The following is a 19535-nucleotide window of genomic DNA, read 5'->3' as shown; positions in this document are numbered from 1 at the left end:
CATATGGAGGTTCCCAGGCTGGGGGTCTAATCAGAGCTGTAGATGCTGGCCTAAGCCAGAGCCACAGCAACTTGGGATCCAAGCCGGGTCTGCGACCTACACCACAATTCACGGCAACCCAGATCTTTTAACCCACTGAGCAAGGCCAGGGATCGAACCTGCAACCTCATGGTTCCTAGTTGGATTCATTAACCACTGAACCACAATGGGAACTCCCCAGAACATTTTCATCATTGCAAAGCATTATTTTTACAACTTAATCTCATGTCCACATTGATCAGCACTCTCTCCCCTAAAGTAGCTACTATCATACTTTTTATAGTAAAGACTTCCTCTTAACAGTTCTGTCACCCAGGTTTGTATCTCTAGATACCATAATTCCCCAACCCCCTTTTTAAGTCTGTCTTAATCTATAATCTCTCTCCTCCATTCCCTTCTTTTCCTAACAATTTACCTGCTAAACAACCTGTAGTTTCCCACCTTTGAGATTTGTCGATTGTATACTCAGGGTACAGTTCAGTATTTCTCAATATGAAAAAGTACTCAAGATTCTACTCCAGAGATCTATAGTAAAACTGATTTTTCTTAAATATGTTTCTATATTTATAGGAGAGAAAATAAAGTTGCATGAACATTTCATATTCTTTATGCAATTACTTGACAAGTAATAATGGAATACTCCAAATTAATTCCAAGCCTTAGCTTCTCAGAAAATAACACATGTAAGGCTAGAAGTCAAACATGTCTATGAAAGCACGTGAGACCCATAGTGATGATTAGTTGATGACTTGCAGACTGAATGTGATAGTTTTGGACAGACTGAGGTGTCAAACTACTGTGTACACTAAGAACAAATAGCCTGAATGTAGCGTTTCACATCCCAGAAAACAGAGTAACACAGTCACCTTCTTTCTTTCAGACATTTTGCAAGTGGGTAGCTTTTTCATTGAAAGTATAGATAAAGCTTAAACCAATGTATACACACCCTTCTTCATCCCACCCACTGGCCCCAAATTCTGCCCCAGCAGTTAAAGAATCAAGCCATCCTAAACCCACCTTCCAACCTTCTCCCACAGATACTGCAGTTAATAACTTGAAGACTGTTTCAAGTTTTCATTAAATTCTTTATGATTTGATTTAAATCACATATATCAGTGTCATAAAAAGAATGGAGAAAAAAGAAAGACAACTTGAATTTGACTATTTTTACTTAGAGGCTTTTCCCTTCAAATGAGACCCACTTATTATACTCAAATAGCATTTCCAACATTTTCTAACGGCATATAATCTTTGATATAATGCACAGGATTCTTGTCATATCTTGAAGCATGAGGAAAAGTTTTTGCTATTATAAACATTTTTAAAAAATGTGGATGTATATATTTCATTCTCCAATTTCATTTGTAATGGAAAACGAGTGTAAAGTTACCTTAGCAATGTAAATGAAAGGATTAGTACATAACTCAATTTTAGGAAGCTCTTTACAATTGATTGAGATTAACAAAAGAAATAATCTGTTCAAATTAATATTTAATTTCTTATTGGAAAATGGTTTTAAACTCTTGATTATTACACTGAAGATTCAATGACTTTGAGGTTTTGAAGCCCACTGCTAATCTCTTAGACAATAATGTGAATAATTTCTACATGACTCTCTGTATAGGCTTTTTTAAAAAACGGTAAATTAAAGCCTATTATCCCAACAGACCACCTCCCAATCTATTATGTTTTTCCACCTTCTTGTTTACAGCTTAGACAGTTTGAAGAGATTTAACCGTGTTGCTAGGCAACTAGCTCCTGAAGCATAACGTATTTCCTTCAGCATCCCAGCCCATTCTTTTTTATCATCTTCATACCTGATGGAAAAAAAAAAATAAGTTGTTTTTAAGTAGATAGTTCTATAGACTTCTTTGTGTTATATATGCAAATGTGGTTCTCTAAGAAAATCCTACTGGCTCTTACCCAGAGGAGGATGCACCTGACTGGTAGATTAAACACTTGAATTCCTCCAAAAATATGCATTCTCTGAGCATATGCCCAAACTACTGCCATAGTACTTAATCTGGATGCTTAAGTAGTTAAGCCTTCTCTGGGAATTGAAAACTGTCCAGAGATGACAAGTAACAGGCAATTAATCATCCACCTTTGGCTGATAAAGATGGGTGGTCCCCATGAGTCAAGATCAGCAAAGAGTAAGAACGGGGGGACTGTCAGTAGCTTTGATTATGGTTCCAATTTTTCCCATACATTAGGGAGGGCCTAGAACGGCCCTAATACTAGTGGTCACTCTCTAGGAATCCGTTCTCCTTCCCCTTTATTATCCTCTGTGCATACTGCTCTTAGACACTGCACTTGACATTAGGTAAGAACTTGTTGTCTGCTCTTAATATTAAGGTTCTAAAGATAAAGACAACTGAATTCTTTTGAAACCTGTTTGCTTTTCCTTCTGCCTGATGTCTGGAATGCCATCGCTGTATGAGAAACTCCCAAACGCTGCCTTCTCTTTGAAGCCTTTCTTGCTTTCCTCAAGCAGAGTTTGTTGCTTTCTCTTTATTTCTCACATTGTCCTTTACATAGTATCTATTATAGCAATTATCATTCTATTTTAATTTTTTCCCTATAATTATGTCCTCAACAGGTTCAGAGGTATTTGAGGGCAGGTAATAACTCTTATCACCTTAGTTTCTTCTCTTCTCCAGAAGCTATCAATATTTGGCACGTAGAAAACATCCCCAAATCATTCAATAATGAGCGAATGAGATTTAAAATAACAATTTTTAAAATTAGCTGATGCCTGTGTAAGATAGGCAGTATCTGACTTAATTTCATCAATGGTCCAAATGTAATTCTCCCTAACAGTTGTACTGTGCACAGAGTGACTTTTTTTTTTTTTTTTTTTGGTCTTTTTGCCTTTTTCTAGGGCCGCTTCCCGTGGCATATGGAGGTTCCCAAGCTAGGGGTCTAATGAGAGCTGTAGCCACCAGCCTACGCCACAGCCACAGCAATGCTGGATCCGTAACCCACTGAGCAAGGCCAGGGATCGAACCCGCAACCTCATGGTTCCTAGTCGGATTCGTTAACCACTGCTCCACGACGGGAACTCCCAGAGTGACATTTATGTAGAGAAAAGTAGACAAAAAATATTTTACCACTAATAAAGGGAAAAACCTTAATTATCTATACATAATTTGAAGCAAGAATTTTAATTCAATAAAGAACAGTTTTAAATTTCTTAATGAAAAAGTGTCCACATTTAAGCCATAGGAGGTAGAGGTTAAATGAAGCTTTTGTTTCCTAGTAGTTATATTTATTTCACCTTAGCCAACCCTAAGTAGCAATGATTTAAAGAAAAATATATGAGAATAGAAATTTTTTTTCCCTATCACAGTAGATCTCTAGGTTTAGGATGTGGTATACTGATAGTTTTCATCTCTTATTTTCATCCCTGTTTCTGTGAATTCACCAGTAATTTGAAGGCAAGTAGGCAGCTGCCTTTCCATAGATCGGTGGCTTCCACCTTCAGTGCATATCTGAGTCTCCTGGAGGGCTGTTAGAACATAGATTGCTGGCCCTCACTTCCAGAATTTCAGTAGGTCTGAGGTGAGGCCTGAAAATTTGCGTATCTAATAAGTACCCAGGTGGTGCTGATGCTGCCTTGAGAACCACTGCAGATCATTGGTTCTCAAATGTGACCTGCAAACTGGAAGCACCTGTGGATATTAAAATATTGATGTCTGGCTCCCATGCTTGGAGGTTGACTTAATTGGTGTGGAGTATGGCCTGGGCATGAGGATTTTTTTTAAAGTTCCCAAAGTGATTCTAATATGCAGCAAAGTTTGAGAATTAATTGCTCCAAATGTTATTACCCAAATGGAAAATACCTGTACCTACATTTAAAATTTTACAGCCAAGCAGATAATGATGAATGCTCCCTCTGCCTTTCCCAAATCCAGTGGTTCCCAAACTTGTCCACATATTAGAATCATCCAGGGCACTTTCGCAAGTTCCAAAGCCCAGACCATACCCCAAACCAATGAAATCATATTCAACAGAGGTGGAACATAGGCATCGTACTTTTTAAAGTTCCCTAGGGGATTCCAATGAGAAAGCAAGTTTGAGAACTATTGCCCTACTCACAAAATAAACCATGTATCTGAGGGAATCCCTCATTCAGGCTCCCTTCGGTAACATAAGAGGTATTTTTAACAGGGGACGCTGAAACTTCCTTTGCTGCCTAGTTTCCTCCTATGCAACTTGACTTTGGATGACCATTAGGAACCAGAGTGGCTCTGCTGATAGCACCATTCCTTAATATCAGAGTTTTTCAACACTTTCTGTACATTAGAGTAAACTGGGAAGGTTTTAGGAAATAGTGATGCCCAGGTCCTACTTGCAGAAATTCTGATTTAATTGGTCTACATGAAGGCCCAGGAACTGGTATATTTCAAAAAACATCCTAGCTGATTTTAATATGCAGCCAGTGTTAAGAATCACTGCCTTGGAGTTCCCCTGTGTCCTAGTGGGCTAAGGATCTGGTGTTATCACTGCTGTAGCAAGGGTTCAATCCCAGGTTCGGGAATTTCCTCATGCTTCAGGCATGGCCAAAAATAAAAAGGAAAGATCACTGCCTCTTCACTCTTAGTGCCTACTCCCATTTTCTAAAAACCCTAACCTTCTCAGCCCTCTATTTTTTCACCCTTTTTTTCTGCTGCTTCCAGTCTTTACCTATCTCACCGTCTTGCTAAGTCTAATCTCTTTTCTCCTGGAAATCTCCAGTTTCTCTCTTTCTTTCTTCTTTGGAGGGAAAAAGGTAATAGGTTTTTGTCGTTTGGGAGGTAGGCTACAATTTTATTTTATTTTAAAAAAACATTTTTATTATTACAGTTGATTTACAATGTTCTGTCAATTTCTGCTGTACAGCAAAGGGACCCAGCTTTATATACATATAAAATATATGTATAATATATATATATATATATATATATACACATTCTTTTCTCACATTATCCTCCACCATGTTCCAAGAAAGGTAATTGCTAACTTCCTTTAAAGCCATGTTTTCTTGCCCTCTACACAGCTAGTTACTGATACAACATAAGGAAATGATGTCTGATGCACAAAGTAATTGTTTGGTCAAGCTACTGGCTTTGCAGCCTTCCAGTTCACCAGCTGGGAAAAGGGCATGTGATGGTTTCAAGAATGTAATAGATCCAGATGATTCAAATCAAAAGGAACATTCTTCTACTAAATTGCTTTGTAATATGAGAATGTATTAGTACAAAGTAATAAAGTGTATACTGCATTAAAAAAAAAAAGAATGGAATAGATGTTATCTACTTTTCACTCTCAGACTGAGTGGTCCGCCTATCTGATCATCTTCCAAAGCTGTACTTAAAAACTTCAGTGTGCAAGCAGATCATCTGGGACTCTTGTTAAAATGAAGATTCTGACTGAGTGAGTAGGTCTGGGATGGGGCTTGGGATTCTAAATTTCTTTTTTCTTTTTTTTTTCTTTTGTGTTTTAGGGCTGCACCTGTGGCACATGGAGGTTCCCAGGCCAGGGATCAAACCCAAGCCACAATAGCAACCCCAGCTGCTGCAGTGACAACTCCAGATCCTTAACCCACTGCGCTACAGCAGTGACTCCTCACACCCCTTCTCTTTAAATACATTCATTTTAAGCTTAACTGTAAAATAGTTCAACTGAGTAACAGCTGCAAGTGTCATACTTAGGAGACTTCCCAGCACCTCTCTGGGAGAGAAAATAGATTGTGCTTTTCACTTTTTTATTTTTTCAAAAGCTTTTGTAACTCAACCCTCAAAAACTGGAAAACTATTTGAATTAGATTCAAAATAGAATTAATGAATTCATGGAAAACTCAAGAGGGTTAAAAACTCCTTCAGAATTCTGTTTTCTTTTTCTTTTCTTTTTGTTTTTTCTAGGGCTGCACCTGCAGCATATGGAGGTTCCCAGGCTAGGGGTTTAATTGGAGCTGTAGCCACCAGCCTACACCACAGACACAGCAACTTGGGATCCAGAGCACAGCAATGCCGGATCCTTAACCCACTGAGCAAGGCCAGGGATCAAACGTGCAACCTCATGGTTCCTAATCGGATTCGTTAACCACCGAGCCACTATGGGAACTCCAGAATGCTGTTTTCTTAAGAAATAAAGTACTCTCTGGTAGGAAGATAAGTGGTTTGAAGTAGCTTTTGCCTACTTGATGCCTGGAGCCTTCCACTTTTAAAGCTGGAAGGGAGCTTAAAGGATCAGTCCTCCAACTCTCATTTACTGATTAAGAAATAGGTTCCTGTAAGTTCTTGCCTAAGCTCATAGCTAATTAGAAACAGTACTTGCTTAAGTAAGTGGCATGTGGAAAAGTTCAGTTAGGTTCAAAGAGTGCTTAGTACACTACCAAGAAGTAGCATACATCTTGGGAAATTCTGGCTTAGTATTTACTTCAAAATTGTTTTATCAGTTATCTGTTACTTAATTTAATATTTGTTTCAGAAATTGGAGTGAAGAAAACTTACTTCCATATGTCATTGACTTCGGTGGGTGCAAACTCTTTAGATTCCAGCTGAATCATGGCAAAACCACCAATGGCATACAGGGACCCAGCCAGGCTGACCAGACTGATGGAGCTTCTTTCTTGGGGAAATTCAGTCATTACTTCCCACCTAGGAATTGTTAAAAATAAATTAATATAAAACTTTAAAAAATACTAAATATATTTAATGAACAATTATAGGGGATTGTAATTAAAAAGTTCAAGTAGCATAGGCATCCAAAGTTAGAAGATGAAATTCGCTACTTGAAAATATCTAAATATTCCTTTATTTGAAAGATGTAACCAGATTAGATTTTTAAGCCCTTGATATGCCAAGCCTTGAATACTTCATCTTTTTTTTTTTTTTTTTTGTCTTTTTGCCACTTCTTGGGCCGCTCCCCCAGCATATGGAGGTTCCCAGGCTAGGGGTCCGATCGGAGCTGTAGCCACCCGCCTCCGCCAGAACCACAGCAACGCGGGATCCGAGCCGTGTCTGCGACCTACACCACAGCTCACGGCAACGCCAGATCCTTAACCCACTGAGCAAGGCCAGGGATCGAACCCAAAACCCCATGGTTCCTAGGCGGATTTGTCAACCACTGCGCCACGACAGGAACTCCCGAATACTTCATCTTTATAATTTAGCACCTTCAGCAGTGGTTATCAAATTATGTGTGATAACAGTGGAATTTGGGGGCAGTTCTAGGGCTCCAAGGCCCACTGTATTAGATTTCATTCAAATGCTAATACAAATTTTTAAAAACTCTGATCTCCATTATTCCTTAAGAAATCTCCAAACCCCTTTTAATGAAGCATGTGATAAGGATAGTTTAGGAATTAGGGTTGGAAATTTTCTTTTTAATATCTTACACTTCATCCTATTAAGGATTTAAGGGAATTTTCTTTTTGGCATGTGTGTGTTTTGTTTTTTTAGGGCTGCATCCTTAGCATATGGAGGTTTCCAGGCTAGGGGTTGAATTGGAGCTGTAGCTGCCAGCCACACCAGAGCCGCAGTAACTCAGGATCTGAGCCCTGTCTGCAACATACACCGCAGCTCACCAGCAACGCCTGGATCCTTAACCCACTGAGCAAGGCCAGGGATCCAACCCGAATCCTCATGGATACTCATTAACCACTGAGCCACAATGGGAACTCCGGGAACTTTCTAATGTTAATAGTCAAATGAAATAGGGCCATTAAATATAAAATCAATCAAATTAGTTGGAAGTATCGAGAGTCTAGAATGAGTTAGTCATTTCAGTAGCTCTCTATTCCATTACTCTGGCACTGAAGGTGGATCTCAGTTTTTCTATAAACATATCAGTTTTTCTAATTATAAAAGTAATATATGTACACCGTGGAAAATCTAGAAAATATAGAAAGGTATAGAAGAAAAAAAATATCACTCATGATCATAATCAATATTTTGGTATAATTTGTCATTTAAAAATGCATATAAATTTAAACATCCATCTATAATGTGAACAAAACTAAGAACAGAGAGTATTTACAATTTTTGTGCCACTTCTTTAACTTCTTATAATGTGAGTGTTTATCCATATTATAGTCTTCAAAAACATGATTTTTTTTTTTGGTCTTTTGTCTTTTTAGGGCTGTGCCCGCAGGGATCAAACCTGTGTCCTCATGGATGCTAGTCATTCTAAAAACATGATTTTTAATTATAAAAATCTAATTCCATAAAACCATTTGTAATTTTCAGATTAACTAAAGTCTATTTTGTAATCAGGCATACATAATTCCTTAAAAAAAAGTATTAATAGTGCTCTAAGTTTTTCTTCATTGCTAAACTAAGAGCATAAAACTCATCCAGATGTGTGAGCTCAAAAAATTTGAAAAGAACTAATTCTGTATAAAGAATATCTGCCAGGAGTTCCCATCGTGGTGCAGCAGAAACAAATCCGACTAGTATCTATGAGATGCAGCTTTGATCCCTGGCCCCGCTCAGTGGGTTAAGGATCCGGTATTGCCGTGAGCTATGGTGTAGGTCAAAGACGCTGCTCAGATCCTGCATTACTGTGGCTGTGGTGTAGGCCGGCAGCTACAGCTCTGATTTGACCTCTAGCCCCGGAACCTCTATATGCCATGGGTATGGCCCTAAAAAGATGGGAGGGGGAAGAGTATAAAAGAAACATCTGAAACATTCATCGTTAAAGAAACTATATACTTCAAATCAAGTAACTCAGTAGAGATGTGTATATCCATCTACATGTATGGACTTATTGTGAAGTATTGCCTTTGCATGACTAAATTCACAAAGTTAAAACAAGTAAGGACAAATTAATCACTCCAATGTTATACTGAGGGTCATGTGTTCCAAATTACAAACATACATCATGTGTCAAAATGTTAGGCATTTCACACCCATAATAGCAAGAGAAGCCCAGATGAAGATACTTCCTCTGCAATTCTTGCTTCCCTACCCTCCTCTCCCCATGTTATAGTGAGAAAGATTAATTTTTATCCAAAAGTTAAAAATTAAAAATTATAGTGATTCATATAGTGTAGTAAGAAATAGCAGCTTACTTGTTGGTGGTAAGGTCAAAAGCCTCAACTGAAGCTGAAAGACCATCTTCGGTGACACCCCCAGCAATCACAATTTTGCCTTTATGGACCGCTACTCCAAACATGGAACGAGGGGTTTTCATTGGAGCTAGATCTTTCCAATCTCCTTTTTTGGGGTTGTAGATAAACACCCTGTTTGTACACTTTCTGTAAATATAAAACACAACAAAGTGGTCCTTTTAGAAACTTCTTTTTTGAAAGAAGCAACTTCACTAATCATTTAGCTTTGTTTCTCCTTTAAAATATGTAGCACAGGAGTTCCCGTCGTGGCACAGTGGTTAACGAATCCGACTAGGAACCATGAGGTTGTGGGTTCGGACCCTGGCCTTGCTCAGTGGGTTAAGGATCTGGCGTTGCCGTGAGCTGTGGTGTAGGTTGCAGACGCGGCTCGGATCCTGCGTTGCTGTGGCTCTGGTGTAGGCTGGTAGCTACAGCTCTGATTCTACCCCTAGCCTGGGACCTCCATATGCTGCAGGAGTGGCCCAAAGAAATAGCAAAAAGACCAAAAAAAAAAAAAAAAAAAAAATGCAGCACAGCCGAGGATCAGAAAAAATCTTTTTTTTCTAAGGGCCACACCCGAAGCATATGGAATCCCAGGCTAAGGGTCAAATTGGAGCTACAGCTGCCAGCCTGTGCCACAGCCACAGCAATGCAGGATCCGAGCCTGTCTGTGACCTACACCACAGCTCATGGCTGAATCCCCAACACACTGAGTGAGGCCAGGGATCGAACCTACATCCTCATGAATCCTAGTTGGGTTTGTTAACTGCTGAGCCACGAAGGGAATTCCAGATCAGAAAAATTCTTAATCTGAACATAGTCACCAAGCAAAGGACAATTCCAGATAAGAGAACCAGAACTATTTTTATAACTTAATTATACTACTGGGAAATAGGGACCTTTGCTTTTGGCAATTGCCTGGAGGCCCAGCCAGAGTATATTTTAATCCTATCTGCTTCTAAATTCAATGGAAAACATGAACAGAGTTAAGAGAATTCATAAAACCTTTATTGTGCCTCAGTAACAAAAATGTTTACTCATTTCATTATCTGGATATCCTAGGAATGAATCAGTTAAAAATAATTAGGTGTCAATGTACCTATTTTAAATCTAAATGTAATATGATGGCACATTTCATTTTAAGTCTACAACAAATACACCAATACATTTTAAGAAATCTGGGGAGTTCCTGCTGTGACACATCAGGTTAAGGATCTGATGTTGTCTCTGCAGTGGCTCAAGTTACTGTGGAGGTATGGGTTTGATACTGGCCCGCACAGTGGGTTAAAGGATCCAGTGTTGCATCTGTGGCATAGGTCACAGCTGCAGCTCAGATTCAGTCCCTGGCCCAGGAACTTCCATAGGTCAAGGGTGTGGCCAAAAAAAAAAAAAAAAAAAAAAATCTCGGATTAGACAACTAGTCACTCGAGCTGATGAGTAATGAAAACAATTTTATATGCTAAATGATACCAAAAAACCTGGCCTTACCTAAATTATCCTTCTTAGTATGTTCTTATGATTCCTTAAAGTTATCCATCATTTACTGATAGGAGTTCAAATTCCAAATAATACATATTTGGATATATTTGGTAAAGCCAAAAAGCAACCAAACAAAACCTCAACTTTCTGTGAGGACGATTTTTTTCTTTGGTTTTATAAAAGACCAACTATCTGGAGTAAAGCATTTCCCCTAATATATGACGATGACTATTATCTTAAAACTTAAGGAGAACATAATCCAAAATCAAATTCAGTGGTAATAACAAGCATAATTCAGTGCTTACTTTTAGGTAATGACTCATATCAAAGTTCTTGACTTTGGCATTTGTCAAGCAATGCTGTCTTGGTTAATCATATTCTCAAGATTAATATGTTCTTACTGACAAGACCTGTATGTTTCTTACTGACATATCAATTTCCTGGTTACTAATACCACTTGAAGGAAACAATTTAAATCATTTGGCAGGGTCACTATGTTTCCAAAGTCATAACACTAATACAGATTTTCCATTCCATTTACTCAGGAAAAATGCCCCAAATAAAATTTTGCAGTCAGTGGTTTTATAATACGGCCTTCCTTTAAATGTTTATTTTGCATTAAGGAGAATATAAATGTATCTGAACAAATTACTTTGATTATGCTTCGATTTTGTAAAAACCCATTACCTTTTTTTTTCTTTTTTCTTTTTCCTTTTCTTGGCCGCACCTGTGGCATATGGAAGTTCCTGGTCTAGGGGTCCAATTGGAGCTGCAGCTAAGACCTATGCCACAGCTACAGCAACACTGGATCTGAGCCACATCTGCAACCTATGCCATAGCTTGCAGCAACCCACTGAGTGAGGCCAGGAATTGAACCCATATCTCCACGGAGACTACATTGGGTTCTTAACTTGCTGAACTACAATGGGAACTCCTCCATTGCTTTTTAAAATCACGTTTCCTGTAATATATGTCACTTTAATGGAATGCTAACCATCAATTATTAACTACAAAATATAGAGTTCTTTAATTCTAGCATATTTCCATATTTTACTCTCCGTTTCCGTTTTGCCCTTAAATTCTTAATTCTGGCTCCTGTTCCAGGATTGGACATCTCTTAAACAATCTGGGCAAATGAGGAAGACAAGCCAAATAAGGCAGAGTTTTCAGGGGGCATGAAATTTATTTTCAGTATTGAAACTGAAAAATCTTTGTTTTACCAGACAGGTTTCTTATTGGCTTAACAGACTTCTGGAGCACTCTGAACTCACTTCTCCTTTTGGGGTATAAGATCTTTTCTCTAATTACCTGTCCCTTGAGGGGACATCAAGTAATGTGAAATTCCAACCTTTCTTATAATAGCTTGGGTACTACTGGGTATATCAGGCATCTATCTATTCTGTTTGATCAGTGCCTGTTTATGATCAGTTGTTAAATATTTTGAATATCACCTGTCCAAGAGTAACTAGGTAAAACACTGCTGAGGAAAGAAATGCCCCCTTTTCAGTCACCATTCTTTTCAGTTTCAAACTCAACTCTCTCTTGAATGTAAAGTACAAATCCATGATTTTAAAATGCACTATTATTTTAGTTATATTTTAAATACATTAAAGAGATACACTCACTTTTTATCTACGTATAGTTAAATTAGTAAAAAAATCCATTAGCTTTAATGTAGTAAAATATAATTATAAATTAGCCAAATAAAAGACTTGATTATGCTCCTAAGTGCTGCTTTTCCACTGTGAGAAGGCTTAAGATGGAGATATTACGCTCATTTCCAGTAAGATGTTAAGCATATAAAAATTGACTTTAGCAACTTTAAAATTTTATAGTTTTCCTTCACAAATCATTTTTAATATTCTCCAATAACTTCTCAAAATTTTATTCTGAAATTTTTTTTCCAAAATATAGGTGAGAACCAAGTCCCATTTCAGTATGTAGATTCAAATGAAAACAGGAAGGAACTCTTGTAATAAAAAAAAATCACTTGGCTATAAACCATAGGGAAATTTCAGGGTACTTACTTGTCATCTGTCTTTCCTCCAAGACAATATATCATTCCCTTATGTGAAATCACACTATGGCCATAGACTTTGATAGGAAGTTTTTTAACTTCATTCCATTTTGCCGTCCTAAAATCAGAAGATGATAGAATTTATATGCTTTCAGTAAATTTCAGGTTCTAAAATTATATTATAGGCCACATATACCTGAATGATTAGGAAATGGGAATGTCATGCCAACTTACACAGGATCATAGCATAATACTGAATCCAGCGAAGCCTCTGTTTGAAGGTCTTTGCCTGCGACTACATAGATTTTCTCATCTACCTCTCCCAGACCGAAGAGACACCTGGCCGAAGGCAGAGGTGGAAGTCCAACCCACTCAGATGCTATGTTATCAAGCTGAAATAAAAAGTCCATGAGAAATTGTGGAGCTTGTTACAGATGTACCAAAAAATACACTATGCTTTACTTGTTCAGAATTCATTGAGATAATCAAAGAACTCACAAGTAAAACTACATCCTCAGAGTTCCCATTGTGACGCAGTGGTTAAACGAATCCGATTAGGAACCATGAGGTTGCGGGTTCGATCCCTGGCCTTGCTCAGTGGCTTAAGGATCCAAAGTTGCCGTGAGCTGTGGTGTAGGTCGCAGACGCATCTCGGATGCCATGTTGCTGTGGCTGTGGTGTAGGCCAGTGGCTACAGCTCTGATTAGACCTCTAGCCTGGGAACCTCCATATGCCGCAGGAGCAGCCCAAGAAATGGCAAAAAGACAAAAAACAAACAAACAAACAAAAGACAAAAAAAACCCCAAAACACCTACATCCTCAAAGAATCATATTTGACCTTTGAAATACCCAGAAAAATGAGAAAATATGCTTGGCCTTCCAAATTAGCTACAAGTATCTAAATCTGCAGAACTTGAAGAAAGGAAAGTGAGAATAAAATAGAGTCATCAGAGATTAGTAAGAACTGTGAGATTTCTTGTCAATTTGTCTTCTCACATTGCCTGTTCAAGTTTGAACAAGGAATCATAATACTTTTTTTTTTTTTTTTTTTGGTCTTTTTTGCTATTATTTCTTGGGCCACTCCCGCGGCATATGGAGGTTCCCAGGCTAGGGGTCCAATCGGAGCTGTAGCCGCCGGGCTACACCAGAGCCACAGCAACGTGGGATCCGAGCCGCATCTGCAACCTACACCACAGCTCACGGCAATGCCGGATCCCTAATCCACTGAGCAAGGCAGGGTTGAACCCACAACCCCATGGTTCCTAGTCAGATTCGTTAACCACTGCGCCACGACGGGAACTCCCCATAATACTTCTTATTTATTTTTTGTCCACCTGTGGCATATGGAAGTTCCCAGACTAGGGGGGTCAAATTGGAGCTGCAGCTGCCGGCCTACACCATAGTCACAGCAACTCCGGGTCCAGGCTTCGTCTGTGACCTACATCACAGCTCACGGCAACACCAGATCCTTAACCCACTGAGTGAGGCCAGGGATCAAACCTGAGTCCTCAAGGATACTAGTTGGGTTCATTACTGCTGAGCCACTATGGGAATTCCAAGGAATCATAATACTGTAGGACACTGGGGAAAGAGAGGTTGCCACTGTAGGGAGGGTCACAGTATGTGAGTGACCCCCAATGCTATATTTAACAGGCTCTTAAGCTGGCACCTGGGACAGCTGGAACTGTCGCTCAGTTCACAGGCAACTGGGATGTTAAGGCATTATCTGTTTTCTTTCCTTGCACATTTTGAGATTCTCTATGCTTCACTTTATTACTTCAGATATAGGCAGGTGTTACAGCCTTTAACATCCTAGCCTTTTATTGGGAGTCATTTGAAATACCACCAGCCCCTCTCTTTGGAAGTAACTTTCCTTGTTTTTGCTAATTGCCAATGCCACAAGCCTAAGACAGCCCTCCAGGAGCCCATTCTCTGGGGTCAGTGATTCTGGTATGGCTGGTATCAGCTTTAGTATTTACTATTGGTAATTTTAAGATTTTCCACCTTGAATTTTAGGACACTAAGGCGCAAGAAAATGGCTTCCTGAGGAAGCACAGGCACAGATTTGCTGTTCTCTCTAGTGCTACTTCTATAGGAGAGAAGAATAAAGAATACAACTCAGAATAATTGGATACTAAGAATAGCGGCCTATATTAAAGGCTGTAGTATATAGGGAGGGGTCTATATGGAAACCTATCTCTACCTGGTCTAGTAACCTTGGTTAAAGCAAAGCACTAATTAAAACCAGAGGACATGAGCAGTTTAATCCCCACACATACATTGTTAGTTTGTCTTCACTAATTTCAACATCTAGATTGTGATCACGAATGTTTTCATTTTTAAAAAAAAAATCCTTTACCAAGAAAGTGGTATGTAATGTAGTAGCAATAACAAACATTTATAGGAATTCCCTGGTGGCCTAGTGGTTAAGGATTTGGCATTGTCACTGCTGTGGCGTGAGTTTGATTCCTGGCCTGGGAACTTCCACAAGCTATGGTGCAGCCAAAAAAAACAAACAAAACAACCCATTTATGGAGTTTTTACTCTGTGATAGGCTTCATACTACATGCCTTACACAGGTAATCTCATTTAGTCCTCCAGGATAGGCGCTTCTATTATCTCCGTTTTACAGATGAGGAAATTGAGGCACAGAGAGGTGAAATAACTTGCCCAAGCTCACAGAGCTCTTAAATGATATTCGATGCACTCTCTATATATACATAGTTTGTTTTTTTCAGTGGGAACGCAGCTGTCCAAACCAGAGTATACTGCCCATATTATACAATATCGTCTACCCCCCCCCCGCATCACCCATAGGGCCCTTCCTACAGTAGATGAGACAGTAGACTGCCTGCCAGGTTTTTTTGTTTTTGTTTTTGTTCCTAACAGAGGAGCTGTCAAGCTATTTAACCTTTCTGGCTCCAGTTTTCTCATCCTTAAAACTAGAGATTGGACCTAAATTACTTTCAGATGTGGTACTGTTTAAAGATAGAAGAAATTAATTTTATGGAAAAAAACCTCTCTTACCTGGGTAAAAAAATTCTCATAAGCTAATTCTAGTATGCAATCAAAGGTCATGTTAATTCTAACTTAATACATCTTAAACAGAGGTGGCCAGAGTTCCCGTCGTGGTTCAGTGGTTCGCGAACCCGACTAGCAACCATGAGGATGTGGGTTTGATCCCTGGACTCACTCAGTAGGTTAAGGATCTGGCATTGTGGTGAGCTGTGGTGTAGGTTGCAGAAGCAGCTTGTATCCAGCGTGGCTGTGGTGTAGGCTGGTGGCTACAGCTCCGATTGGACCCCTAGCCTGGGACGTTCCATATGCCAAAGGGTGTGGCCCCAAAAAGACAAAATAAAATAAACAGAGGTGACCAAGCAGAAGATACAAAACCTGAAGTTCTCATACATATATTTTCTTGTGAGTCATAACCCTCTTTTATGTTCAGGTGTTTTTTTCCCGGCTTCTAATCCACTATTTGTGCTTTTAAAAAGGAGCAAGACATGGGAAATGACAGGGAGTTGACCCTTTCAACTTTGCACAACTGTTTTTGTCGCTATAAAGAACATCAAGTAGATTTCTTGAACCGGAAATGAGAGGCTGTGTTAATAAAAGTAGGGTTATTAACAGGATGGAAGAGAATAAATATAAGGATATTCTTTGGATCTATGATTTCTAGGTATCTGGGTTTTTATTTTTATTTTATTAATATTTTTTTTTGGTCTTTTTGCCATTTCTTGGGCTGCTCTCATGGCATATGGCAGTTCCCAGGCTAGGGGTCCAATCAGAGCTGTAGCCACCGGCCTACACCAGAGCCACAGAACGAGGGATCGTTAACCCACTGAGCAAGGCCAGGGATGGAACCCGTAACCTCATGGTTCTTAGTCGGATTCATTGACCACTGTGCCATGATGGGAACTCCCTGTCTGGGTTTTGATATCACTTTTACTTCCTAGATATAATTATTGCCTTTTCAATTGAATTTACTATTTCTGAAATTTATCTGAATTTAAAATTAGAGCTTAGGAAATTCTCTGGTCTTCATTCAAATACTTATGATTATAGCTTCTATTTTATTTTATATTTCATAGTTACATTCTTTAATGGAACTCTGAAAATTAAGAAGCATGACTAACATGTTTTATTACAATTACATTTTTTCGAGATTAGAAAAGCTAGCTAAAGGATATATTTTGTAAATGCACAGTATGTTACACACTTTGAGAGCACTCAGTGACAGTGGTATGACATTCTACACTTATTTATCTTTGGCCTTTCCAACTCAAGTGCCCAGAAGCCTCAGGTCATGAGTAGTTATGACCTAAACAAACTTGTTTGAGCTATCTGTCAGCTACAAAGTACTGCTATTGGCATTATTAAAGACGAAGGTTAAGCCACTGATTCCTTCATAAACTGGTAAAGTATAATACGCTGATGATATGAAACGTACTCCTTTGAAACAAACAACAAAGAATCTGTTAGTTGAGGAGGATTTATTTTTTTGGAAACTTTCTATGGCCTCATAAAACAGACTAAGTTGCAGTAGTGTCCAAGTATAACTCTGATCTAAATAAATTTGCATATTTATCATAAATAAAAATTTCTAAATATGATTAATTAATTCAAATCAATGACACTTGTATTTCCTAGAAGGTAATCCAAAGTGTGTAAAATATGTATATAAGTCCTTTTCACTTTCAACAGAATTATATTTTAGGCAATCACCATGTATAAGAGATGAAATGCTACCTCCAAGAACTTCAAATCAGTTCAAGGAAACTTGGCAAAAGATAGAAAATCAGATCAATTATAACTTTCTGTAATATGTCAAGTACTTTGAGTTGGGGAAATGCAGTAACCTATTTTTCAGAAAGAGGATACATGATTAAATGTTGTTTTTACTAAAAGACTGGGTTTTAAAGGATTACAGTCACAATCAACTACAAACATGACATTTTGGGTAAAAGACTGCAAAGAAAATCGGGAGCCATCACTTATACATTAATTAGAACCTCATTCTTTACCTAAACGTTTATTAAACATTAACATGCAGTAACTGACTACATATTTTCCAGCCCTCTAAGTAGGGAAAGTGCAAGGGACTGGGATAGGATGTCAAATAGAATAAAAATCCAAGCAGTCTGAGTAATTCACAAGTCAACTAACTGGATGGTGAGCAACAGTCTTTCCTCATGTCTCTACTTACATGAAAACAGCCTTTCTTACCTGGAAGAAGTATGACTGTAGAGGCTGATCTTTATTTTCTTCATCCACATATAGTCCTCCGACCACATATACCTGATTTTGTTGGGTGACGATGCTGGAATGATTTCTAGGGATCTGCTCAGCCAGGGCAGTAAGGTAGCATTCATTTTCCGTGGGATCGTAAGCCACCGCAGCTGTGTCATTAACCAAGAGGATGAGGTCTTTGACAAACATTCCATGCCTGGGAATGTCATTCAGGTAACCAGGAAGTAAATCTTCATCACCAACATCACCATTCACCTCACCAGCCCCAGCCTTCTCTGTGTTTTTGCTGGGTTCTGGGAGTTTGCCTGCGAAGGCATCTTTGAGAACTTTGATTTTTTTCTGGAGTTCTGGGTTGCTTTTAATTATGTCATCTTTCTCAACATGATCTTTAAAATATTTTTCTGTCATGAGGCGAAAACGGATACAATCAAACACTTCGCTAAGGTTTTTAACCCTGTTTTCTTTGTCTGTTCGCACCCATTTCATCACTGCCTCAAAGACTGCTTCTTCCTTTTCTACATTTAGGCTGTCATTGGAAATGACTGAGATCAGCTCCTGTGGAGACAACTGCATAAAGTCCTCTTCCTTACAAATCTGTACAAAGCGATCAGACACAAATTCACGAGCGGAGATGGCAAGTCTTGGGCAGTCGAGAAGAAGTCCTAATCTTAGGATAGCTAGACAGTTACCAGGAGCAAGTCTTTTCTGAAGATAAGAAACACAGACGGTGAACACCGAGGGGATCTGAAAGCGGCTGGCCAAGGCAAAGATATCTTGCACATTTCCATCGTTGAGATCAATAGTGGCAGAGTATAGGTATTTAATGATTAAATCCAGTACAGCAGGATCCACATTATCTAGAACTACCTCCTTCTTTTTCGCCTCATCAATTTCAGATAAAAAATACTCACGAAAGTAAGGACTACACGCTGACAAAATCAATCTGTGGCAAGGAAGACTTTTGTCACCTGCTTTTAGGGTGCAATCGATGAATTTTTTCTCATCCAGGAGATCTTTTAGACCATCCTGAAGCAGGGTGGATTGATAAAGCCGCAGTTCCTCTGCGAGTTCCCGCTGGGAATCCATTTTGTGAGTAACCTGGGTAAGGAAGGGGACACTAAGGCCTTAGCTCCTCACAGCACACAGGTCTAGCAGTAAAAAGGCAGATCAGTGTGCTTTGCCCAGCTTGAAGCCTTTGCAATTTAATCCCACCAGCTAAATATAGATACCAACTCTAACAACGGGAATTTAGGAGAGAGAGCTGGTTTGGAAAGAAGAGTTGTTCTTGCAGCTGTTACAGATTGAAAGGCACAACTGGAACTTTTAATCACTAAGGAAACAGCTAAGAAACAAGAGATTTAAATGAGGTGGAAAGCTTTAAAATACATAAGGTATTAGGAGGTATGCTATTAAAGGCTACCACAAGAAAATGCTTATTGAACTAACAGAAAACTGAATCATAAAAATGAGTCAGTCCGCTAAAAATGGTCTAGTGGCAAACTACTTGGCTATCTGAATTAATGATGCAAAGGTCAAGAATATGAGGTGAGTTCATTTGGATACTCATAACTTTCCAATAACTGTTACACACAAATTTTTATTTTCTACCTAAAACAGTGGGATATGTAATTTTCTTTTAGATGTAGGAAACATAAA

At 38.8% G+C, this 19535-nt stretch overlaps 1 protein-coding gene across 1 annotated transcript; it reads right to left on the bottom strand.

The window, feature by feature from the left end:
* On the bottom strand, positions 1111-19206 carry KLHL41 (kelch like family member 41). Its single transcript, XM_003359548.5, has 6 exons — positions 17856-19206; positions 12864-13021; positions 12640-12747; positions 9095-9280; positions 6534-6680; positions 1111-1856 (listed from the first exon to the last, which is right to left on the bottom strand). Exons 1-6 carry the CDS (start codon positions 18963-18965, stop codon positions 1745-1747), a joined length of 1821 nt encoding a protein of 606 aa, XP_003359596.1. The 5' UTR covers positions 18966-19206; the 3' UTR covers positions 1111-1744.

Source organism: Sus scrofa, chromosome 15 (genome assembly GCF_000003025.6).
Source record: "Sus scrofa isolate TJ Tabasco breed Duroc chromosome 15, Sscrofa11.1, whole genome shotgun sequence".
Lineage (NCBI taxonomy): Eukaryota > Metazoa > Chordata > Mammalia > Artiodactyla > Suidae > Sus > Sus scrofa.
The sequence above is the reverse complement of the archived record's forward strand: the minus strand, read 5'-3'. Positions and strand labels throughout refer to the sequence as shown.